Source organism: Choloepus didactylus, chromosome 2, assembly GCF_015220235.1.
Source record: "Choloepus didactylus isolate mChoDid1 chromosome 2, mChoDid1.pri, whole genome shotgun sequence".
In the NCBI taxonomy this organism is placed as follows: domain Eukaryota; kingdom Metazoa; phylum Chordata; class Mammalia; order Pilosa; family Megalonychidae; genus Choloepus; species Choloepus didactylus.
Window position 1 is genome coordinate 90,757,514 of NC_051308.1, and position 26,710 is coordinate 90,784,223.

The 26,710-nt window shown below is 40.2% G+C and overlaps 1 protein-coding gene across 1 annotated transcript; it reads right to left on the bottom strand.

Annotated features, from left to right (window-relative positions):
• On the bottom strand, positions 1 to 24,944 carry PRDX6 (peroxiredoxin 6). The gene is made up of 5 exons (XM_037825331.1): positions 24,746 to 24,944; positions 19,527 to 19,683; positions 9,334 to 9,480; positions 3,925 to 4,071; positions 1 to 1,852 (listed from the first exon to the last, which is right to left on the bottom strand). Exons 1-5 carry the CDS (start codon positions 24,838 to 24,840, stop codon positions 1,724 to 1,726), a joined length of 675 nt encoding a protein of 224 aa, XP_037681259.1. The 5' UTR covers positions 24,841 to 24,944; the 3' UTR covers positions 1 to 1,723.
• Between the last annotated feature and the right edge of the window lie 1,766 nt (positions 24,945 to 26,710).

The following is a 26,710-nucleotide window of genomic DNA, read 5'->3' on the forward strand; positions in this document are numbered from 1 at the left end:
TTTTGGGTCTCAGTATGACTGGTGAGACAGGCAATAGGTTTATTGAGGTTGGGGGAAAAGTTGATGAATTGGACTATGAATTTACAATTTTGATGACAGATGTACCACTGGCCAGTAAAGATAAAAGTTTGAGTGAGTCATTACGGCTGGAGAGTTAACCTTTGAACTGTAACTATAAAAGAGAGTTAAAGCCAACTTCTCCAAGATAGACAAGGATTAGGAGGCAAAAAGCAAAGGGAAGAGAGCAGTGGAGAGATGACAGGAAGCCGAAGAGTGAGGAACTAGTCAGAAGATTTGCTACAAGAGGACCAGATAGTTCTTTAAGGGCAAACTACTTTGTAACCTGAGGAAGAATGAGAGCAGGAGGCCAGTCCTCTCAATTCTCCCTCAGACGAGCATTCCCTGTAATACTGTACAAATTTGGAATTTATACCTGCATTCTCAACCTTCTTAGTTTCACCCAAATTTTATACGTGGAAAAAAAAAATCAGAAACTAAAGGCTTAATGACTTAACACATGGCACCAGGGATCATGTTTTACATTTACCTAGAACAGCACAGAAGTGCCATCTCTCAAGGGGAATATTCTTAAGCTCAACCATCCCATTAAGGCATTAGGTTAGGAGTTCTTTACATCAGGGATCACAATTAGGGACAACAGAATCCAGGCAAGTAACATGAAGGAGCTGGGTGGGCCAAGAAGATGGTGAAATCAAAAGCACATGTTCTTCAGCTGATCCCAATTTTCGTTAAATGAAATTTTATAAATTTGTCTTTGGAGAGGAGTATTAATGCCAATCCTAGCAACAAGGAAACCTCTGCCCTTCAGGACAAGTCTAAACTTGTAATCAAACTGTGACAAAAGAATTCTCTGATCCACTTTTAGTGAAGGATTTTATTTGCTAATCCCCAAAAAAAGCAAAATTCAGAAAATAGCCACCTACTGCAATAGTGCACCTACCACTATAATAAAACATTTAAAATCACCCTTTCTTTTCTTCCCAAGGTGTGCTCTTTTATGTATATCACATTTTAGAGCAGACTGATGCCCAGAAATACTATGTGAAAAATACGTGGAACTTGCTATAGGATTGTCCACTTTCTGGTACATCTTTTTTTCTGTAGCTCCCCCTTTTGATAGAAATTTATTGCAAAATTTTATTTTCTTTATAGCAAAATACTTTAAAATTCCCTCCTCCCACCCTTCCCAAATGGGATGGAAAAGTACAGAATTAAAAAATTCTCTCCCCCAGCTGTGGTTAAAACACTGAATGTTGAAGATTATCTGGATTACTCTATGTTCTTGGGTTAATTATTTACCTAGAAAGCTGAATCTCAAGTTCTGTTACTCCCCAAAATGGCTAACAGAAGAGAGGATTTGATTAGGACAGCTGAAAAGCTGAGCTATTCTATGATGGAGCAAAATACAAACCCTGAAATGAGATTCCAGCCCCAAACAGAGAATATATTTCAGAAAGAGCCAGCAGAATGCTGAGATACAGGGACAGAACAGAGAGCTGATAAAGGCACAGAGTAAATGAATCCCCCCAAAATTTTAGTGCCATTTTCATTTAATAAGCCACCTAATAAGCAACCTAAAGGCCTTGGCTGTGATCACACTTGGATGGTTTTATGGGATTTCTGCAGGAAAACATGATTGGCAGGTAGCAAACCCTGGCTCACTGTGCTAAGTGAGCAACTCCAGCACCAACTTCCCAGAGACTTAAGGCTGGGGAGTGTAGCGGAGGTATTTCTTGCCAGATGGGAGCTCTTTGGTGAAGACTCCTTTAGGGAAAATTCTTTTGGCTTCTTCTTCAGGGATAGTTGGAAGGACCATCACACTGCCTCCAACCTATTGAGAGACATTGAGAAAAGTGAAATTCAATCTTACTGTGAAGCCTAAAGACACATAAAAACTTTAGAAAAGTAGTTATAGGTACTAAAGAGAACAATCAAATATCATTTATTCTCTCTTGTCCAAGGAATTTTGTTTTCACAGGTTGATCTGTGACACTTTCATGAGAAAAGTATTTCCGTATCTTACCAAGAAATTGTTCTGTTTTAAAACCACCAGTGGCTTCCCACCCCACTTTACATTTTAGTTCTAAGTCCTTACTGTGGCTGACCAGACCCTGTGCGATTGGATCCCGCCTCCTCTCTGATCTCCGGCACCCTCACCCCACCTCCTGCTGCTGCCTTTCCAGACACACTGGCCTTCCTTCTTATCCTCGAACACACCAAGCTCACTTGAAGGCAAAGGTCCTTGCACTAGCTGTTCTGCCTGCCTGGGGTGGGGCTCTCCTCACAAATATGTATGGCTTGGTTCCTCACTTTCTTCATGTCCTTCTCAAAGGTTCCTTAAGAGAAAGGCCTTCAATTTAGCCAAGTACAAAACCAATCCTCCCATCATCATACTCCAATTCTCCCCACTTCTGCTTAACTATTCTCTGTAGCACCTGTGGCACTTATGACCCCCTAATATATAATAAGACTTGTCTACTTTTTGTCTCTACCCTCTGGAATGTAAGTTCTATGAGGCAAGGGACCGTCTGTGTTCACTGCTGTAACCTAAGCACTTAAAATACTGCCTGGGCCCAACAGATGTTATGTTCAATTAATGGATACATAATCTAAATGCCTTATCTGTCAGAAAAAAATAACAAAATCACAAAACCTAGGGCTTGAGCTCAGAATTATTGGTTATTTAGGTTAGCATATTTAAGAAATATAACAATGTTACAACACTCTTGTGATGCTACCCATGTCCTAGATATTGCAGAAATCCTAGAACTTAAAAGTTTATGTACAGGTTTCAGAGACTGACGCACAAGAGAAATTAATGTCATGAAATGTTTCATGACATTAATATACCAAATAGCTTTATAGCCATGACTTGAGAAAAGTGGCTAACCAAGGTTTTGATATAAATATCCCACCATCAGAGAATGGTTAGCATGCCAATTTGAATGTATTATGTCCCCCAAAATACCATTATCTTTGAAGCAGTCTTGTGTGGGCAGATGTACTAGTGTTGATTAGATTGTAATTCTTTGATTGTTTCCATGGAGATGCGACCCATCCAACTGTAGGTAATAACTCTGACTGGATAGTTTCCATGGAGGTGTGGCCCTGCCCATTCAGCGTGGGCCTTAATTAGTTTACTAGAGCACTATATAGGCTCAGACAGAAGGAGGGAGCCTGCTAAAGCCAAGAGGGACATTTTGAAGAACGCACAGGAGCTGAGAGAGAGGCTGCAGCTTACAGAGACATTTTGGAGAAGGCCTTTGAAAGCAGACTTTTGCTCCTGAGAAGCTAAGAAAAGACAAATGCCCCAAGAGCAACTAAGAGTGACATTTTTGAGGGGCTGCGGCCTAGAGAGGAACGTCCTGGGAGAAAGCCATTTTGAAACCAGAACTCTGGAGCAGACGCCAGCCACGTGCCTTCCCAGGTAACAGAGGTTTTCCAGACGCCATTGGCCATCCTCCAGTGAAGGTACTCAATTGCTGATGTGTTACCTTGGACACTTTATGGCCTTAAGACTGTAACTTTGTAACCAAATAAACCCCCTTTATAAAAGCTGATCTATTTCTGGTGTTTTGCGAAAAAGCAGTATTACCAAACTGGAATAGTTAGATAAAAGGTCTTTGTATTAGGAAAAGGAATCATTCTAACAATTAATTTGTCCTAACAATCTAAAAGATAGAACGTAATATAGGAAAGTTTCTGTTTTGTTTAAAAGGCATTAAAGTCCTTGAAAATGGCCTCTTATCAGACCTTAAGCTCAGTCATGAAAAAGTCTCCCAGTGCGCTTACAAGCCAGAGGAACAAGAGTACCAGGTAACACAGACCCGCAAGATGGCCATTTGTAGACTGACCCCTCGTGTATTCTGGGCAAGTGAATCTCTGCCCCCATATCCTCTTTACCTGCCAATCAACTGGGGTAGCAACCCTCTTTTCTGCCGTCAGCTGGAGAGAGATAACTACTCTGAGAATCTCGTCAAAGTTTCTTCCAGTGGTAGCTGGATAGAGGATAGACAGCTTCAGTTTCTTATCAGGACCAAAAATAAACACCTGCAAAGCATAGAAAGACATAAATAATTCTGAGTGCTTTTTCTTTAACACAATTTTATTCACACACCATTCAGTCCATCCAAAGTGTGTAATCAATGGCTCTCATTATAATCACAGAACTGTGCTTACATCACCACAATCAATTTTAGAACATTTTCATAGATCCAAAAAGAAAATCCCCATTCCCCTTGAACCCCCCTATTATTAACACTTAGCTTCAGTGTTGTACCTTTGTCACATTTCTGTGCCAGTTTGGATGTATTATGTCCCCCAAAATACCACATTCTTTGATGCAATCTTGTGGGGGCAGACGTATTAGTGTTAAGTTGGAACCTTTGGATTAGGTTGTTTCCATGGAGATGTGACTCAATCGACTGTGGGTAAACTGTTTGATTAAAATGTTTCCATGGATATGGGCCCCACCCATTCAATGTGGGTCTTGATTTAATCACTGGAGTCCTATAAAAAAGCTCATAAACAGAAGGACCTCAGTGCAGCTGTGAGTGACATTTTGGAGAGCAGCTGCAGCTTCAAGAGAGATCTTGGAGACAGCTGTTGAAAGCAGATTTTTGCTGATACTTTGTAGATACTAGCCCAGAGTTTGCTCCGGAGAAGCTAAGAGAGGACAAAACACCCCAAGAGCAACATTTTGAAGAATGCACAGAGCTGAGAGAGAAACTGGAACACAACCTGGAACACAATCTGCAGATACCAGCCACGTGCCTTCCCAGCTAGCAGAGGTTTTGCAGATGCCATGGGCCTTTCAGTGAAGGTATACTTGTGCTGATGCCTTAATTTGGACATTTTCATGGCCTTCAGACTGTAAATTTGTAACCAAATAAATTCCCTTTATAAAAGCCAATCCAATTCTGATATTTTGCATAATGGCAGCATTAGCAAACCGAGACAATTTGATGGAAGAATATTAAGATCTTACTGTTAACTATAGTCCATAGTTTGCATTAGGTGCTTTTCCCATACACCACTCTATAATTAACACCTTGTTAAAACTTTATTCTGTTACCAACTATACAATCTAACATTTTCCGTTTTAATCACACTCAGATAAAATTTCAGTGCTGTTGATTAGGTTCACAATATTGTGCTACCATCACCACCATCCATCACCAAAACATTTCCATCATTCCTAGTAGGAACCTTGTACACTTTAAGCCTTAACTTCCTATCCCTAGTCCCAGCCCATTCCCTGGTACCTCTATTCAAGATTCTGACTCTGAGTTTATTAGCTCTAATAGCTTTCTTGTGGATTCTTAAGGATTTCTAATTATAGGATCATGTCATCTGCAAACAGTGACAGTTTTACTTCTTCCTTTCTGATTTGGATGCTATTAGGTCCTTTTCTTGCCTAATTGTTCTAGCTAGAACTTCCAACATGTTGAATAATAGTGGTAACAGTGAGTATGACTGTTTGAAGCTGTACCCCAAAAAAGATCATGTCTTTAAAGCTAGTCCATTTCTGTGGGTGGAGAACCACTGTAAATAGGATCTTTTGGTGAGTAGGACCTTAACTTGAGATGTGACCCACCTCATTCAGGGTGGGTCTTAATCCTCTTACTATAGGATATCCTCTTATAAGAGGATAAACGACAGAAAGAAGACACAGGAAAAAAAAAACCCAGAGAAGCTAAGAGAGCCAGAGAAGCTGAAAGAGAACATAGAGAAGCTCAGAGAGGAAGTCACTGAAGACAGAAGTTGTAAGCAATGAAACCCGGGAGAGACCAGCAGACATTGCCATGTGCTTGGCTATGTGACAGAGGAGCTGAAAATTGCTGGTAGTCAGTCTTTGGAGAGAAAGCATCGCCTGTTGACACCCTGATTTGGACACCTGCATGGTTTCAGAACTGTGAGTCTGAAAGTTAATAAATCCCATTGTAAAAAGCCAGACCATTTCTGGTATATGGCATTTTGATAGCTTTAGCAAACTAAAACAGTGGGCATCCTTCTTTTGTTCCCAATCTTAGAAGGAAGACATATAGTCTTTCCCCACTGAGTATGATATTAGCTATGGGTTTTTCATATATGCCCTTTATCATGTTGAGAAGTGTTTTGCAGCGTTTTTATCAAGAAAAGGATGATGGATTTTGTCAAATGCCTTTTCTGCATCAATTGAGATGATCATGTGGTTTTACCCCTTAGATTTGCTAATACAGTGTATTACATTAATTGATTTTCCTGTGTTGAACCACCCTTCCATACTTGGGATAAAACCCACTTGATCATGGTGCCTAATTCTTTTAACGTGCTCTTAGATTTGATTTGCAAGTATTTTGTTGAGGATTTTTGCATCTATGTTCATTAGAAAGATTGGTCTGCAGTATCTTTATCTGGCTTTGGTATTAGGGTGTTGTTGGCTTTATAGAATGAGTTATGTAGAATCCCCTCCTGTTCACCTTTGAGCAGGATTGGTTTGATGAGGTTTTCTATTTCTTAGAGTCAGTGTAGGTTGTTTGTGTGTTTCTACGAAATTGTCTATTTCATCTAAGTTGTCTAATTTGTGGGCATACAGTTGTTCATAGTAGCTGTTTATGATCTTTTTTTTCTACGGGGTCAGTGGTAATGAACCCTCTCTCATTTCTGGTTTTATTTATTTGCATCTTCTCTCATTTTTTTTTTTTAATCAGTCTAGCTAAGGGTTTATCAAATTTATTCATCTTCTCAAAGTACCAACTTTTGGTTTTATTGAGTCTGTTTTTTTTGTTTGTTTGTTTTCAATTTCACTTATTTCTTCTCTAATGTTTGTTATTGCTTTCCTTCTGCTCGTGTTGCGATTAATTTGCTGTTCTTTCTCTAGTTCCTCCATGTATTCAGTTAGGTTTTTGATTTTAGCTTTCTTCCTTTATAATGTAGATATTTAGGGCTATAAATTTCCCTCTCAGCAGTCTTTGCTACATCCCATAAGTTCTGATGTTGTGTTCTCGTTTTCATTTGTTGAGATATTTACTGATATTTCTTACAATTTCTCCTTTGACCCACCGATTGTTTTAAGAGTATATTGTTTAACCTCCATATATCTGTAAATTTGCCAGTTCTCTGCCTATTACTGATTTTTAACTTCATTACATTATGATCAGAGAAAATGCTTTGTATAATTTCAATCTTTTTAAATTTATTAAGACCTGTTTTAATGTGGTCTATCCTAGAGAATGATCCATGTGCACTTAAGAATAATATATATCCTGCTGCTTTGGGGTGCAATGTTCTACATATATGTTAGGTCTAGTTCATTTATTTTATTATTTAGGTTCTGTTTCCTTATTTATCCTCTGTTTAGATGTTTTAACTATTGATGAGAGTGGTGTATTGAAGTTCCCAACTATTATTATAGAGATGTCTATTATTCCCTTCAGTTTTCCATTCTTCTCTCCATCTGTTCTTTTGTGTGTTCGAATTTGGATGCTGTCTTCTAGCTCTCTCTTTCCTCTGCCCTTTCAAATTTGCTGTATGCCTTTAGTATATTTTTAATTTCATCTATTGTGCATTTTATTCCCATAAGGCCTGTTATTTTTCTTTGCATGCTTTCAAATTCTTTATGCTCATCCAGTGTCTTCTTAATGTTTGGTATCTCTTTAGCCATCTCTTTAAACTGATTTAGGAGATTTGTTTGAAAATCTTTGATTATTTGTTTCAAATTCTTTATCCCCTCCAACTTTTTAATTTGTTCTTGACTAGGCCATAAATTTCTGTGTCTTAGCATGGCTTATAATTTTTTGCTCATATCTGGGCATCTGAATATCTTGATGAGATTATTGTGAAGGTTTGGTTTCTCTTGCCTAGGATTTTGTTTTTAATTGGGTTTGTGTTTAGGTTCTTCTTTTGCCCTTGGTTCATCAGTATTTCCCAGCCAAAGCAGTATCAAGGACCCATGCTGGGGACACAGACCAGATGCAAAGGGCCCTAGGGAGAGGTTCAAGAGAGACTCCGAAAAGCCTTTTCTCCTTCCACTTCCCAAGGATGCACTTTCCTGGCCTGCCGAGCTGATAGCATTTTTCATCAAACCTTTCTGACGTTTCCCCTGAAAATGCACTTTCCTGACCTGCCCAGCACACGGCACTTTGGCAACCTATTCCCCTCAGTCCAGGAACACAGGCTATTTTTGGCCCTTTGACAGATCCACCTCTGACATGGTTAAATAATGGCGTGGTGGCTCCTGACCAGGACAGGCTAGAACAGCAGGATCCAGCGGTCTAAATTTGCTGGCCAACAGCTGGATCAGTACTGGGCTGTGCCCCACTCTGTACTTGTGGTGGAGCATTCCTGTGGCCCTCCAATCTGCAGCAGCCTGCCAAGCAGGCCTGCCCATCTCAAGAGTGGAGGATGGGTGCCAGGAACCACACTGGAATTAGTCTCTGACTGCGGTTTCTCAGTTTCTTTGTCCCACAATTTGCTGGATGCTGCACAGAACTCCCCTAATCTCCTGGACCCCTGAACAGCTGATTTGGATATTTTCTGCCTGTGTAGTCAGTACTTTGGGGATAGCAGTGGGATCTGCAACAACTTCCCTATTCCTCCATTTTCCTGGAAGCTGGGTCTGGCAATTGAATACTTTTGATGTTAAAGCCACTAAGAAAGCTCTGCAGCCATTAAAAATTTTTGAGAGAGTTTAAAAAAAAAAAAAAAAGAGAAACACCTAGAGAGATACACCAAACTGTTAGTCTGGGTGGCAGGAATATAAGTAATTTTCATCTCCAGGTTATTTTTTTTAACTTATAAAGAAATTATATTTCTTTCTGGCTGTTCCAGCAAGAAAAACTGTAAGTGAATTAATCTAGGAAAGGCTCCAAGAAGGTACTATGTCAAAGTCTATCAAACTAGGGATGATTATCATAAAAATAATACCAATGGAAAGTGATATTTGCCCTCAAAAGTTGTATGGTTATGCAGATAAGGGAATGGATTTATTCTCTAGCAGGCAGAGAAAAACAGCTACCTTACGAAGGAAATGGCCTATCACTTTAAAAAGAGAGCCATTAGGAGAGCTATGGAAAAGATTTCTAAATTCTAGATGACCTCTTAGAAAAAACTTTTTCAGTAGATTTCTAACAACTACCATTTAAGCAGTTTAAAAAGGTAGCTGGAAAATTCAGTCATCTAGCGTTAGCATTACAGATAGTCAATGAAACTGTCACCAATATATAGCGATTTCACAATTGGGTATATTTCCATTTTCCTTCTAGTTGATCTAAGCATTTTATATTGACATATAGTCTGGTCAGTCATATAAAATGGATTTCTGAGACTCACCACACGAGCTGTCACAGGCATGCCCTTTTCATCCTTCTCTGCTGGGTCCAGCATTCCCAACAGAATGGCAAGGTCCCGATTCTTATCATCGATGATGGGAAAAGGTAACTTTTCCGTGGGCTCATCACCATTGTACGCATTGATATCCTGAAATACAGGTTAAAAGGGAGAGAACTTTAAGCCAGGTACATCCTCTGGATTGACTCAGCCCTCATCTTGCAATACAGGGAAGACCACCATAATCATAATACTTTTCTCTAAGTGATTTTAATAACAAAAATGAACACGCCTTACCCCAATTATTCATTGATAGGAAAAACAATCAGGGTACAGTATTTAGTTAGTATAAGCATGGACCTTTTCGCACCCAATTCTCTTAAAATCTGGCATGCTTTTACAGCTTTAGAAAGCAGCACTCAAACCTTTAAAAGTTCAATATAGTTAGATCATAATCCAAGGTACTCCTGGGTACTCAAATACTGTATCATCAGAAGCAATGTGTTCATTAATTCCATCACATATGGAAATAAAGCCACATATGAAGAAAATTCTGTAGGTACAGTCCCTGCCTCAAAAGCATCCTGAATCAGACATGAAGTTACAATACAGATACTAAGAAATGAAAAAAGAAATCACAAAATTTAAAGCAAACAGAATAGAGAATTGAATATATACTTCAAGGACAAGTAAAAGTCAAAGGCAAGTCTTTTATGGGTGAAAAGGATGGTGTAAACTTATACTAGAGTGAAATCCACATAAAAAAAATGAAGTATTTCAAATCTAGACTAAAGGAAAATAATGTACAGCCCCCTCCCCCTTCCCTATTAAGACTTCATTTCTATTCTTCCTATTCCTGCATGCTTTGGTTGGGGAAAAAAGTCTAGCTTCCCTACTTTATCAAACACCGAAGTAGCACATAAGGTGGGCTTAACATTATAGCAAGTACATGTGAAATACAGATGAGTAAGACATGGTTCCTACCGTCAAAAGAACTTCTGATTTGGTTAGATGATTCCCATATGAAACAGTACAAAGGCAAGACTATAATAAGTAAGCGGCAGATGATATATGGTAAGGTTTATTAATACCCCCATCTGGAGGGCTGCTAAGTTAGGTAAGTCTTCAAGAAAAAGACAGAACTTCTACCTGGCTTCTTCAAGGATGGACACAATTGCTCACTAAAATAAGACATTCTAGGCTGGGGAAGCAAAGACTGACAGTATGCTCAGCAAGACTGAGCATAAACTACTGATGGGACAGGGAAAAACTCAGCTGGGTAGAATTTTAGGAAGTAATGGGAAAAAGGACTTAAAGTTGGAATAAGGTCTTATTTATTATGAAGGAACTGGAAAGCAAAACAGAGGTTGATGGCATAGCAGATACAGAACCTTTGACAATTTCAACAGTCATGACAGGACAAAGTGACATTTTGGAAGTTTGAAGTGGATGACAACACATTTTAACATATTGCTTAGCATTATTATCTCAATTTCCCTTCTGTTTTCACTGTCTGTCTGTCATGTCACCATGACTAAATAATCAATATGTTTTCATCTTAGAGACACTTTGAGGTTTCCTATATTACCAGTAAGATGTCAAAGTTCAGGTACTCCTTCTGTTGATATGGGACTTGATTTTTATTCAATGCAATCACAATTTTGAAAATTTCTAAGCCAGAGGTTTATCACTAAAATGACCTTGATTATGCTCCTAATTTTAAGAAGTATTATAAAATGCTATTGTTTTAGTTTTCCTTGGCTGTCCAAGCAAATACCATGAAATGGGTTGGCTTAAACAATGGGAATTATTTTGAAGCTAGGAAAAGTCCAAATTGAGGAATCATCAAGGCAATGCTTTCTTCCCAAAGACTGGCATTCTGGGGCTGGCTGCAGTGATTGTTTGTCATGGGCTCCTCTGTAACACGGCAATGCAAATGGTGGACTCTCCCTTCTCTTTTGGGTTCCATTACCTTCAGCTTCTTGCTTCCCATGGCTTTCTCTCATCTGTCTGAATTTCATTCTGCTTATAAAGGACTCCAGTAATAGGATTAAGACCCATCCTGATTGGGCTGGGTCACACCTTAACTGAAGTTATCTCATCAAAAGATCCTATTTTATAGATGGCGGCATAGAGAGGAGTGGAAGATAGTTAGTCCCCCTGGAGCAACTAATAAACAACCAGGAACAACTAGTAAATGATCTGGAATAACTGCTGGGAGACAAACTTGACTTTCTACACATCATACACCAACCTGGATTAGAAGGAATGCCTGAGATTGCAGCATGTAATCTGTGAGTAGAAACTGCGAACATGAGCCGGGAGCCCCCTCCCCACATGACAGTACAAACTGCAAAGACTCACTGAGAGAGAACAGCACTCTCTGAACAAGCAAATATACCTCAGGGAGCTCCAGCTGGGGTTCTAACTGGCAAACAAAGAATGACAAGCTGCAAATCCCTAACAAGCAGAGACTTTTAGTAATGACTGAACTTGAAGAGCCAGGGGACTTATCTGTCTCAGGAGGGGGAGCCCAAAGGACCGGGTGCTATCTCTGGCCAATGGGTGAAACTGGGGGCTGTGGACTGACCCTGAAAGGGGGCTTTCTGTCTCTTTTTCTCTCTCTTAACCTGAGCAGCTCAGTGGAGAAAGCCTCAGCCATTTTCAGTTCGCAGTGCTCTGCAGTGGAGAGAGCCTCAGCCATTTTCAGTTAGCAGTGCTCTGACCCAGACAAGGGTGGAGATAGCAGAGTAAGAGAGACAAAGAATCTATTTAAATACAAATGAAAATTCCCTAGGGGATGTATCTTTCCTAACAGGAAAGAGGTGGTGCCCAGCTCTACTACCTGCCTTCCATTCAGAACCAGACCCCAGGGCCTGGGGGCAAATACTCAAACCAGAAACAAGCTGAGAATTAAAGGGGCCACACCTCCTTACACCAGTCAGGAGCAACAGGCTGACAGGCACCACCTGTTGAGCAGGTTAGGAAAAGCACAGCACCTTGAGGCCTCACAGGGTATGTCAATCTTCTAAGACACACCCTCAGGGAAACCTGGTGTTGAATATTTCCTCCTTCTGGGACCTAAGCCAGTTCTGGTCTGGGAAAACCTGATTGGGGTAACCAAGGAAACCAGATGCCTAGACAACGGAAAACTACAACCTACACTGAGAAAAACGAAGGTATAGCCCAGTCAAAGGAACAAACTTACATTTCAACTGAGATACAGGAATTTAAACTAATACTAAGTCAATTCAAAAAGTTTAGGGAAGATATGGCAAAAGAGAGGAACTGTATAATGAAAACACTGGGCGTACATAAGGAAAAAATCGAAAGTTCAAAAAAACTGGCAGAATCTATGGAAATGAAAGGCACAACACAAGAGATGAAAGACACAATGGAGACATACAACAGCAGATCTCAAGAGGCAGAAAAAAACACTCAGGAACTGGAGAACAAGACACCTGAGATCCTACACATGGAAGAACAAATGGGGAAAACAATGGAAAAATATGAGCAACATCTCAGAGAATTGAAAGACAACATGAAACGCTTGAATGTACGTATCATGGGTGTCCCAGAGGGAGAAGAGAAAAGGGGCAGAAGGAATAAAAGGAAATAGTCAATGAAAATTACCCATCTCTTACGAAAGACATAAAATTACAGATCCAGGAAACGCAGCGTACCCCAAACAGAACAGATCTGAATAGGCCTACATCAAGACACTTAATAATCAGATTATCAAATGTCAAAGACAAAGAGCAGCAAGAGAAAAGCAATCCATCATGTACAAAGGAAGCTTGATAAGACTATTTGTGGATTTCTCAGCAGAAACCATGGAGGCAAGAAGGAAGTGGTGTGATATATTTAAAATACTGAAAGAGAAGAACCGCCAACCAAGAATCCTATATCTGGCAAAACTGTCCTTAATACAAGGGAGAGTTTAAAATATTCTCTGACAAACAGACAATGACCGAGTTTGTGAACAAGAAATCTGCTCTACAGGAAATACTAAAGGGAGCACTATAGACAGATAGAAAAAGACAGGAGTGAGAAGTTTGGAGCACAGCTTTGAGTGATGGTAGCAGGGCAATGTAAGTACACTGAACAAAGATGACTATGAGTATGGTTGAAAGAGGAAGGTTAGGAGCACATGGGACACCAGAAGAGGAAAGATAAAAGATTGGGACTGTATAACTCAGTGAAACCTAGAGTGCTCAACAATTGTGATAAAATGTACAAATAAGTTTTTCATGAGGGAGAACAAATCAATGTCAACCTTGGAAGGTGTTAAAAATAGGGAGGTAGTGGGGGAAAAATACAATCAATGCAAACTGGAGACTATAATTAACAGAAACATTGTATTATGCTTCCTTTAATGTAACAAAGGCAATATACCAAAGCTAAATAGATATAAGAGGGGGACATAAGGGAGGGCATTGGCATTGGTGATGTTGTCTGACCCCTATTGTTCTTTAGTTTAATTCTATCTTTCTTTTGTTGCTTTTCAGCTGTCATTTTTTTTCTTTCTTTTTCTTTTGTCTCTACCTTCTTTGACTCTTCCTCCTGCTTCGTGGAAGAAATAGAGATGTCCTTATACAGATAGTGGTGATGGTGGTCAATACATAAATACGTGACTATACAGGGAATCATCAATTGTTTACTCAGGACGGAATGGATGGTGTGTGAACAACACTGTCTTAAAAAAAATGGGTTGATGAAGAAACCTTGAGGGCACTATACTGAGTGAAATAAGTCAGACACATAAGGACAAATATTGCAGGGTCTCACTGATATGAACTAATTATAGTCACATATGTCACCAGAAGGAAAGTTGGAGGTTAAAAGATGGGAATGTATAAAACACTGAACCTTGTAGTGGGCAATGTCTGTGATTAACTGTACAAATATTAGAAATCTCTTTCATGAACCAGAACAAATGTATGACATTATAATTAGAAGTTAATAATAAAGGGGCATATAGGTAAAATATATACCTATTGCAAACTATAAACTACAGTTAGTAGTATTTTATCCTTCTCTCATCAATAGTAACAAATATACCAATACTATGGGTCAACAATGGAGGTGGGGTGGTTATGGGTATGGGAGGATTTGAGTTTCCTTTTTTGTTTTTATTTCTTTTCTGGAGTAATGAAAATGTTCTAAAAATTGAAAAAAAAATTAATTGTGGTGACGGATGCATAGCTGTATGATGGTACTGAGGCCAACTGATTGTACGCTTTGGATCTTTGGTAACTGTATAGTATGTGAACAATCTCAATTAAAAAAAAAAAGGTCCTATTTACAATGTGTTCACACCCACAGGAATGGATTAAATTTAAGAACATGTTTTTCTGGGGTACATAGTTCCCAAACACCACAGCTATAAACTCTTCGGTGATTTTAATTATTGCCATGCAACACTGCCCAACCCTGCTGTTTTACTTCACAGGTATTACATTACACTCATAAAAACCAAAAATCCATATGCTTTGGCTTTATCCTATCCTAAATCAGGCTACTTCCAACTCTATCATCTAGTACCAAGAACACCCATTTGAGATTCAAATCACATTGCCATCAATCTTCAGCAAGTGCTTCAAACTCTGAGTCAAAAAAGTTTTCTCATGAACAGAAACAATGGCATATCTCTCCCCTAAAGGGCTGTTGCTAGAATCTGAGAAACTGCTTGTGAGAGAACTGTAGGAACGCCAGTTACCATTCACTGCCCAAAGTAAGAGATGAAAGAAAAACCCACCTTAAGAAAGAGAACTAGAGAGGAGCAGGAAGATGGTGGTGTAGAGAGTTCTAGGATTTAGTCTGTCTTCTATGGCAGCTAGTAAATTACCAGGAACTGTCGAAACAAATGTTGGGGTCGGGGGGTGGGGGACTCGGGAGACCAGACACACACCTTATACCAGCCAGGAATGAGAGATAGAGCAAGACTGATACATTGTAGTGAAGAGCTGTGAGTAAATCTTTCTATGCTGTGGACGCCGGTGCCCACCCCCCACTGGCACAGCAGGCTGACTTGGGAATCACTCCCTGGGGGGAAATAGAAGCTCTCTCTCCTAGGATCGGGGGAAGGGGACTTGGCCAGGCTCCAGTTGTGGCCCTTGATTAATGAAGTTTGACTGCTGGATACCAGCTGTGAGCACAGACAAATTTACAACACAACCAAGAAAGAAAGAATCTGGCAGGTTCTGTTCCAGCCCTGCTCCCAGCAGGGGAAGGAAGCAGGGTGGACAGAAAGACACAGAGGCTTCTGGAGGTGACTGAGCTCAGTTTGCTGAAGGATGGCTCTGCCCCAACAAGATGAACAGATAGGGCTGGGCATCAAATCTGGCTCTTGATTGGCGAACTGGGGTGCTGGACTCCAGCTCTGAGATTATATATATATATATATATATATATATATATATATTTTTTTTTTTTTTTTTTTAAGCAGCCCATTAAAGAAAGTAGCTGGTAGTCCCCATTTCAGTCCTGCCCTAGGCAGGGGTAGAAGCAGGGCTCACTGAGAAGCACAGTAACATCTCAGGCAGCGGAGGTCTCTGAAGGGTGGTTCTTTCCCAAGAAAAGGCTAGGGTTGTGTATGTCACTGGAAGGAAATCTAGAGGATAAAAACTAGGACTGTAAAACTTAAGCAAAACCTAGAGTGGATGATGACAGTGGTTAATTGTACAAATGTAAGTAAGTTCTTACATGAACTAGAACAAATGCACCTCACTATTGCAAGGTTTTAACAGGGCGGTACATAGGAAAAAACACAATGCACACTTAGGTTTGCAGTTAATACCAAAGCTAATGTCAATAATAGAGAGATATTAAGGGGTATGGGATTTTTTTTTTGGGGGGGGGGGAGAAATGAGTATGCTCTGCCTGTGCTTGTGAATGCATAACTATACCAAGAACCGCTGATGGTATACTTATGGTGGATTGCATGGTGTATGTATAAAACTGTTTAAAAAAATAGAGAAGGAAAGAAAAAAAAGAATGAAAGGAGTTACTACAGATTGGTTTTAAAGCACATTTATTATGATTTTAATTGTAAAAGGTCAACATGTATTTTCTTACATTAACTGCATGTCTGGAATGTGATAAATTAGATTTTAAACATAATTACTCCCCTCATGCAACTTCTGATACATTGATATGGCTTGGACAATAGAATGTTAGCAAAGAAGACATGAACATAGGTCCTAAATGTGCTTGTGTGGTTTGGATATGTTCCTAGGCTCCAGTGATCAGTCTTAAGTAGAACACATGTGACAGAGTTGCTGCTCCTTCAGCCTGAGCTCTGTAAGCATGCCCACGGAACAGATCACTTGGCCTGGGGATGCTGGGGTCAATTAAGATCCCAGTGCAAGCCTGGGGCCTGGTGCTGGGAACATAAAATGGATTAACCTGACCAATTTAGAGTCAACTTGCACATCTGTGAGTGTGATAACAATGTTTTAAGCAACAAAATTTGGGGTGCAGTGTCAGGAAGAAATATTGTGTTAATATTTGATTACCAAATGAACCAATGGATGCTAAAATTTTTAAATAGTTCTTGAATACACAATTCAAGCACAATCTTTTCAGAAAGCTTGGAAATAGAGAACAATGAAAAGAAGAGGTTCATAACCTTCCACCAAATGGTACCACTCAAATAATATTTAACTTTGTCTCACCTCCTTTCATTTTATTCTTCTAAACAAACACACATTAAGTTGTGTTTATACTACATATTTAGTTTGAATTTTGTTTTACACACAGCTTTAAATTAAGAACATTTTGCTCAGTCTCTCTGTCTCTCTCTATGTATTTACTGAGTACTTATCATGCATTAGGCGTTAAGTAGTTGCATGGGCCTATAACTGTAACCGAAACAAAGTCTTTTCTTTCAAGTAGTTCATGTTCTATTGGAGAAGACAGACAATACACAAGTAAATATATAAAATTAACATTTTACTTGACATGTACTTGACCTATTACTTGACATGTAATGATAAATGCCATTATAGCTATAAAGAAAATAAAGTGGGATGAGGAGACCAGAGAGTGACCATGAAAATGTGATTCTTTATTTATACAGCGAGTGGTCATGAAATACCTTTCTGTTAACGTAACATAGTGCAGTCAAGAACAAAGTGAAAGAGGCATGCAGAGAAGTGACTCTGGTGGACACTCTTACACACAATATAGACAACGCTTTTTAGGTTTTAATGAATTGGAATAGCTAGCAGTAAATACTTGAAACTAGCAAACTACAACCCAGAACCACTGAATCTTAAAGACGACTGTATAACAATGTAGCTTATGAGGGGTGACAATGTGATTGGGAAGCCTTGTGGATCACACTCCCCTTTGTCCAGTGTGTGGATGGGGAGTAGAAAAAAGGGGGCAAAAAAACCCCAAAAAACTAAAGAATGGGAGGGCAATTAGGGTGTTTTTACTCTTTTTCTTTTTTATTTTTGCTTTTACTTTTTCTGGTACAAGGAAAATGTTAAAAAAAGAGAGATCAGGGTGATGAATGAACAACTATATGATGGTAATGTGATCAATGGATTATATACTTTGGATGATTGTATGGTATGTGAATAAATCTTAATTAAAAAAAAAAAAAAAAAAAAGACATGCAGCTACCTAGAAGGGCACTCCACATGAAGAGAGGGTAATGGGAATATTTTATTTTTAAAGAATAGCCTTCAATTATAGAAAACTCAGGCCATTAATATGGGTATATAATAAATTACTTAACAGTTTTGTTAACTAGGTACATTTCCAACAGAAAATAATGCTGTAATGATCATCTTTGAAAAATTCATCTGTGATTGTTTCCTCAATCTAGATTTTGAGAGGTGATATGTGAAAAGTGAATGTTACCAGTTGGTGGGGAAAGAAAGGAAAATAAATTAGGTTTACAAAAATTTGAATCAATTTACCCTTCCACTACCATTTCATGAATTCACTGAATTCTTGCCAGTCTTGACTGTTATTGAATGTTTTATTTTCTGCTTTAAATGACTGCTGATATTAAACGCAAAAAATGAAAGATTTTACTGTATATTTACTAATGATGTTAACTAGTTTACTTTTGTGAGTTATGTCTATGCTTTTGATTTTCAAAAATTTTTCAAAGATATGTTATTTATATAGTAAAATATTCATTAACTCTCAAACAAACAAACAAGAAGAAAGAACTGTCCTTCCCTTTTCCCCTTGACATGATTCTTTTGATCAAAGACTTAGGATTAACCTGATTTTAAATGGCCATGGGATGTAGTTTAGGTTACCAGTTCACAAGTCAATAAAATACTACATCTTTTATTCAGTTGCATGTGATACATCAATATGCAGAGTATTTTAGATGGCAACAAGTGCTAAGGAGAAAAATTATCAGAAGGAATAGGGAGTGTGGTGGGGAATTACAATTTTTGACAAGGAGGCCAAATAAGGCCATAATGAGATGTCAGTTGAGTTGAGACCTGAGATGGTGAGGGCAAGCCATACAGATAACTGGGGGAAGACTCTTCCAAATATAATTCCGGATATATTCTGAAGGTTAGAGCTGATAAGTTTACTGGAGACATGTGATGTCAAAAAACAGGGGTTAAGGATGACTCCTGGATTTTTTACCTGAACAAGAAAAATGTGATTGTCATTAGCTGAGATGAGTCAGACCTTGGGATGAAGAACAGGAACCCAGTTTTGGACATGCTCAGCTTGAGATGGTTGGATATCTGAGAGGGGATGCCAAGGAAGCAGTGGTTATACCAATGTGGAAGTCAGGAGAATGTGGCCTACAGATAGAAATTTGGGAATCACAGCAAACAAATGGTATTTAAAGATGTGAGATGCAATAAGTGCACCAAGAGAATGCATGTAGACAGAAAAAAGAAGAAGTCCAAGAAATGAGTTCAGGACAACTCCAGCATTAATTAGCAGTTGAGCAATGATAAAGATCAATCCAAGAGCTTGGGCAGTAATAGCTAGAGAGGCAAGAGTGATCAGCTGGGTTGAATGCAGCTGATAGGCTAAGATGAGGGCTAAGAATTGACCATTGGAGTTAGCAGTGTAGAAGTTATTGTAACCACTGAAGTTTGACCCTGAGGACTTACTGTACCTTCACCTTATAAACCACACTACTCTATTATCTGTAACTTGATCTATGACCTCAGGCTCAAAGCACATGCCAACTGGTACTATACCTTGCTCCAGGCAAGATGGTCCTCAACACTGTCTATTGAAAGTGCAATCAACTTAACATTCCTCTTGGCAAATTCTGGTGCCAGCTTTGCAGCTCTGCCAAGCTCCGTGGTGCACACTGGGGTAAAGTCCCGAGGATGGGAGAAGAGAATGCCCCATCTGAAATGAAGGAAAAGAAGGTCACAACTGAATGGAGGGGCATCACCAACATCATGTAGAGTGAGAATTCCTGGATCAAATACAGGCTTCTTTTTCTTTCTTTCTTTTTTAAGTAAATGCTTATGAAGACATTTACTTTTTTTTTAAATTCAGTTTTACTGAGATACATTCACATACCATACAATCACCCATGGTATACAATCAGCTGTTCACAGTTCCATCATATAGTTGTGCATTCATCACCACAGTCCATTTTTCAACATTTTCATTACTCCAAAAAGAATGAAAGAATAAAAACTAAAAGTAAAGGAGAACACCCAAATCATTCCATCCTCCCCATCCCACCTTATTTTTCATTTAGTTTTTGTCCCCATTTTTCGACTCATCCATCCATACCCTGGAGAAAGGGAGGGTGAGCCACAAGGTTTTCACAATCACATATTCACACCCTATAAACTATATAGTTATACAATCATCTTCAAGAATCAAGGCTACTGGGTTGCAGTTCAACAGTTTCAGGTATTTCCTTCTAGCTATTCTAATATACTAAAACCTAAACTGGGATATCTATCTAGCATATAAAAATGCCCTCCAGAGTGACCTCTAGACTCCATTTGCGATTTCTCAGCCACTGAAACTTTATCGCTTCATTTTGCTTCTCAATCTCAGGATGCCAGGTCCAGACTCATCCCTGGGAGTCATGAAGACATTTACTTTTAAACCTTTCTGTTGAAGAATGCTTTTTAATCTTCCCTCCAGAAAAGCCTATGTTTATAGCCCAATTCAAAGACATGAAATTCAAGATATTAAATATTTAAAAAGACTTATGTAAGGGTGTTGCCTCTTTTAATAACCATGGAACCACCCTAACTACTTTTCAACTAATAAAATTTGTGCCACTCAACCAAGTAGCTTATTGAAATTTTTCCTTCTTACCCTATTCTACATTTTTTCTAAGCACAGAAACTCTGACATTTAGCTCTAATAATGGATGTCCCAAAATGCCCTGAATCCAAAAAAATGCCTGAGTGCAAAACAGATTATGTAATCTAAATTAAACAGGTTTCTAGCCTGTATTTATATGTAAAATTAAGCTGACCCTTGGCTTCTTTTAACTGAATGGATATAAAATCTTATGTAACTACTTTACTAATCTAACCTGCCAAACAGGACACCCAATATTTGTAGCCTGACAAAAGAAAAGTTTTACGCATTTCCTCATTTGCAATTTCTATTTTTTCTTGCTTTAGACTAAGCAGGTAGAAAACTGACAGCCTACAATACAGAGTTCTACAATTGCAGATTCTTAGTAAATACTAATATTTAAAACGCCACTGTCTAAGGTTATACTTGTAAAGATTTTAAATCATTTCAAGCTAAGACTTACCAAGAACTTCTGGACTACTATTTCCCTCTCCTGAGTGACAGAAACTACTCTTTTGACTGAAAAGAATATTTTAACAGTTCTCTACACTCCCATCCACTTACAAGAATAAGGTAGGGTCCTAAACTAGTAGATCACTAAATCTAGGCTAAATGCCAAGCTTGGCAAAGTTTGCCAAATTCCCCTGTGTACAAAGAACAAAGCAGAGACAGGGCAATCTTCTTCCCAACTACATCTGCCACTCAACTTCCTTCATGTGGGGAAAGGAAAAGGCCCTACACAAAGGATGGAGGCCCTATGTCAAGACCAGTAAGAAACAGGTAATATTTTTAAATTGTGGAGGTGTTTTGAGATGTTTACTTTTTTAAAAAAGGGCAACAAGAGGGACATGAAGAATCTAGCTATGAGTAAAATCTAGGCCTTAGATGCTAGGACCTAGTTAAGAGTCAGATGAAGCAAGAGAAATTCTCCAGACACTGAGAAGAAACGAAACAGGGCATTTCTTCCTGTGCCATTAAAAGGATGATGCATTCGAGTAGTTGACAGTTGTATTTCCACTGCAAGCCAATAGACTTTTCCTGAATCATGCTAAGGTTTTAAGCCTCTTTACATCACCTCCCTCAGAAGCCAAACTCTAGTTTACTACATGGTCAGAAATAGGGTAAACTCTAAGAATGTCTTACCTCAGCCTGCCTTCCCCTCCAAGTCTCCCTACTGGTGTTCTTAACAGTAATTCAATTAGATTATCCCATTTCCTTCATCATTTTCAAAAGACAAAAAGGCTCCCTGTTTAAGGGTATAAGGGCCTCACTTACTAACCATCAGGAAACCCCTGGAAAACCCGTTTTGTTTGGCAAAGACGTACTATGCAGAAGCTGCTACCAGCCCATAAAAGTATGGCACAGAAAGAGTGATGAGGCACAATAAACTCACCAAATTCAATACTGAAAACCCCTTTAATTTTTCAATTGCCAGGGATAGGGTACACAACTATAAAGTTTCCAATTATTTTAATTTTTCCTCCCAAAATACCTGGATTGAAAATTGGCAGTCTGGATGGAGGTCACGGATAGAGTCAAGTTTACAAAAATGATAATATTAGGCAAAAATCCATGTATTATGATATAAAGGGCTTAAACTTTTTCAGGGTAGGGCAAGGAATACTATACCATGCGTGACCCTAGGGAGACTTATATATTATTTGTTTATGGATGCAGATATCCTTCTCATCCTCCTACTGGTGGCTGCTTGAGAAGCTACCACTTTTAACCAAATCTAGATAGAGCCAGAGGACAATAAACAACAAAATAAAAAAAAGTATGGTTATCTTAAAAATAGTGACAGCATTCATAGTTATTGGTACAATAAATATGCTTTGTATTAATACTTACCTTTAATCCATACAGGCTAAGAAGTTCACGATACTCCCTTGGAGTTTTGGAGAAATACAAATACCTAGATTCTGAGTATGAGACTGGTCATAATCTGTATTTCTTAAGTCTTCTGGCATTTCTTGCTTTCAAGATCTAAATATTCCATTTCTCACTCTTTTCTAACCTAGTTTTCTTTCACAAAGCTTAACTTTTCCCCAATCAGTGGTTGGAGAATACACGTAGGGGTTATAGAGGTAGGCTATATAGAAATTTCCCAGTTTCTCTGTATAGCTCTGTCCAATCACTGATTCATCTCAGAAACTTCTCTCACATGTATATGTATGTGTGTGTGTGTGTGTGTGTGTGTGTGTGTGTGTGTATCCCTGGATACTGGATATAGAAAGGATACAAACCAGGGAGGAGTTGCTAAACCTTGAAATACTGTGCAGTGGGCCATTGGATATCCAGAACCACTTTAATGCTGATTCTAGAACCACTCTGATGTTGATACTGGACAAAAGCAGTGCGTTCTCTGCCTGATGTACATAACAACCAATCCACGACGCCAGGGTTTCAGAGAGAAAGTTTGTTGCTAGGCACAAAGCAGGAAATCAGATGGGCTATGGGCCTAAAAATCTGTCTCTCAAAGAAATACAGATTATGACCAGTCTCATACTCAGAATCTAGGTATCTGTATTTCTCCAAAACTCCAAGGGAGTACTGTGAACTTCTTAGCCTGTATGGATTAAAGGTAAGTATTAATACAAAGCATATTTATTGTACCAATAACTATGAATGCTGTTACTATTTAAGATAACCATACTTTTTTTATTTTGTTGTTTACTGTCCTCTGGCTCTATCTAGATTTGGTTAAAAGTGGTAGCTTCTCAAGGAGAAGGAGTTCAAGGTTTTTATGGATTCAAACAAGGGGAGATGGAGTTGTTAGCATCTCAAATAACAAGTATAAGCAGAAACAATTTCCAAATGTAAAGAGGTGGAGCTATGCTAGAAACAAGCTAACCATTACCAGAACAAATCAGTGGTTAGTTCAGAGCTGATTCAAGTTCCTCCATTAACATTAGGGGGTTGCCTTTGTGATTATAAATTAAAATATGGATAAAGAATATACAGGTGACAAGTTTTTTGCTTTCTGGTTTTTTTTTTTTTACAGTCACAGGGGCATAAGATAAAGGCTATACAATCATTATCAGAGATCAAGGCATTTCCCTCTGTCTACCATAATATACCAGAAAGTAAAAAAGGGATTATCTATATAATGATTCAGTAATCATTATCATCCTTTAAATCCTAACTTCTTGGTTACAATATAACAATTTAATTAGACATGTTTGGAGTATTTTTATTAAACTTAACATTTGCAGATTCAGGAGCTGTAAAATAAGGTGATACCAATTTATTCCTAGGGGTAATGGTACGAGCGCCAGGCCAGATCATGGAGTCACAACTTGGCTATCATCAGTAAGGCCAAGAAGAGGGAGGGAGCAGTGAGGAGCAAGTCATTAGGGAAACAAAAGGGTCTCAAGTAGGGGAGGTACAGGAAGGAGTCCAAGAGCCGGTAACTGCCTACCCTGGCAAGACGTGGTCACTGCAGCTCAACAACCTCAGAAAGCCTTTCTCTTTAAGTGTTGCAAATTCTGGAATGAAGGACACACCTAAATACAGAGTGTTCTTAGTTACTCCAAAGCTTATTCCAAATAAATCATATGCTGACCACCAGAGGAGGCTCTGGACAAAAAGTCTTCCGGTCACTTACTTGGCAGCTGGTGGTTTAGAATTTTACATTTTGTACCCAAAAGTTTTCACCAAATAATACTGGAGCAAGCAGAACACTGAGATAACAGGCTGGGCCCTCCCCAGGACCTGCAGCCAACAACTGCCCTGACTCCGGCCTGCCCCATCTTCCCCAGGGACGTCAAGCAGGTGTCCCCACCAGGCCTTGGCCCGACTACGCTATATGCAAAGTTTACTAAACCCAGTTGAATAGAAAACGCTCCTCGGCACGGGCCTCCAGTAGCATGGACCTGCAGGAACCCAATTTCGTTCGCCCCCGCTCCTGCCCCCGGAGCCAGCCCAGCCACGCCGGAGCCAGGACCGAGGGGAGAAGGGCTGAAGTGGCCGACGCCCGGCAGGGCCCACACAGCGAGGGGCAAGTGCGGGAACCGGTGCAGGAAGGAGGTGGGCGGCGAGAAGGGTGGGGAGGACGGAAGGGAGAAGAAATAGGGAAGGCACCTCCGAGTCCGGACGTAACCGGAGGCAAGGGCAAGATTGGGAGGAGGCCACTTACGAATCTCCCAGATAGTCGTGGAAACGGAGGCGACCGATGGTGGTATTAGCCTCAAAATTGGGGGCCTCGTCCCCGAGAAGCAGACCTCCGGGCATGGCGGCAGCGGTGACGCGAGAGGGTGAGGGGACGCAGCTATCGGAGCCACCAGCCGGCTGGCTCTGGCATAGAATCTGTCCGTACCCGCGCAGCAGAATAAATGGAGCCTCGAGGGGCGGGATCAGGGGGCGGGTCCTGGTAGGCGGGGCTAAGCCCGGCGCGGGCAGGAGCGAGAGGCGGGAACCCGCTGGAACGAGGGGCGGGAACGAGGGGCTGGGCGTCTGCAGTACCGACCCGGACGCCGCCAGGCCTCTGACCTGCCCGTGGGCCTGTGGGCACCAGCGCGCGTCTCCCCTCACGTGACGGGGGGCTCAGTGACGTCTGCCCCTAGAGCCTTAGGGGATGTGCGGGGTTTGAGCCTGCAGGGCTTTGGGGGTTTAGGGGTGAAAGGAAGCATAACGCAGTTGGAAGGGGAGCCGGGAGGCTGAGGATGGCCGAGGCGGGCAGGTTCGGGCAGCTTGGGCGCAGCCTCCCGGCGGAGCCGCACGCATGGGCGCATGCCTTTCTGCACACCCCTTTGAGAGACTTACTCCAACCGAGGGGTCGGGCGACTCCTTCTCCCCGTCCCTTCTTTAGTGGAAGCGTCTGAGTCCTGACAGCCCCAGCCAGCCTAGTCATGGTGAGCTTTGTCTGTGTCAGAGGATGTGGCAAGACCCAGACTTGTGGAGGGACCTTATGTCAGAGGAAGTGGCTTTCTTATTGCAGCAAAAATTCCCGCACCTGTGTCAGTGCTGGGGGGAATGTAATCAAACTTTTATTCTATTCCAGTCCCCCATACCAGGCTTCGTGATGAACCATAAAATATTCGACACCATTATCATGAAATCTAGATATAAATTTTAAACATACTTATTGAGACCTGTCTGTAAGTCGTCTGTGCCACCCACTGAGGTGGGAAGTTTCCATCCATTTATGCTATCTGCCAAGCACTATTCTAGTTTCTGGTGACAAGGTTTATAGGCTACCTGCTCTTATGGAGGTTTCATTCTAGTGGGGGGGGGGGGACAATAAGCACCTAATTAAGCAAGAATATTTTAGATAGCCATAAGTCCTATTCAGACAATTAAAATAAGACGATGTACTTAGAGAGTGCTTTGGATCAGGTGGTCTGGGAAAGTCTCCAGGACAATGTAGGTAAAGAACTCTTAGCATATAGTAAGCACCCCAGAAATGGTAGTTATTATTTGGATAATGATACTGTTTCATGCAATACCTCTTGCTTTGCCTACTATGTGCTAGGTCTTCTGCCAGGCCTGGTGATGCAATGTAGAGATAACTGGTCCCTGTTCTTACAGGGAAGGCAGATTATATGCAATTGTGTTGAAATGTAGGGTAAATGCTGAAGGGGGGAGGGTGCCAAATGATTGAAGTTCAGACAGAAGTGGGAAGAATCCTCTGAATAGGGCTTGCCAGGCTGTGGTGACTTGAGGTAATGTAATCTTAATCCATTCTTGGACATGTGAGCCCACTGTAAATGGGACCTTCTCTCTCTGTGATCAGTACTGTGGGGTACTTCAGTTAAGCTATGGCCCAAAGGAATGAGGATGGCTCCAAATCCTATTACTATAGGATTTATGGAGAAGATCACAGAGAGAGAAGCTAAGGTGAGGAGCCAGAAGCTGAAAGTCAACAAACCAAAAGAGAGAGGAGAGGATGTGGCCATGTGCATTGCCATGTTGTCAAGGAGCCCCAAAGATTGCCAGTCAGCCAGAATATACTGATCCTATACGTAAGCCAATACATGCCTGTTAAAAAGCCAACCCATTGTATGGTATTTTAGCAGCAGGAAAACTAAGTTATGGGTTAAGGAAGGAGCATGGCAGTGTTGAGGGTAGTAACTGACATACAATGATTTGAGTTTTCATCATA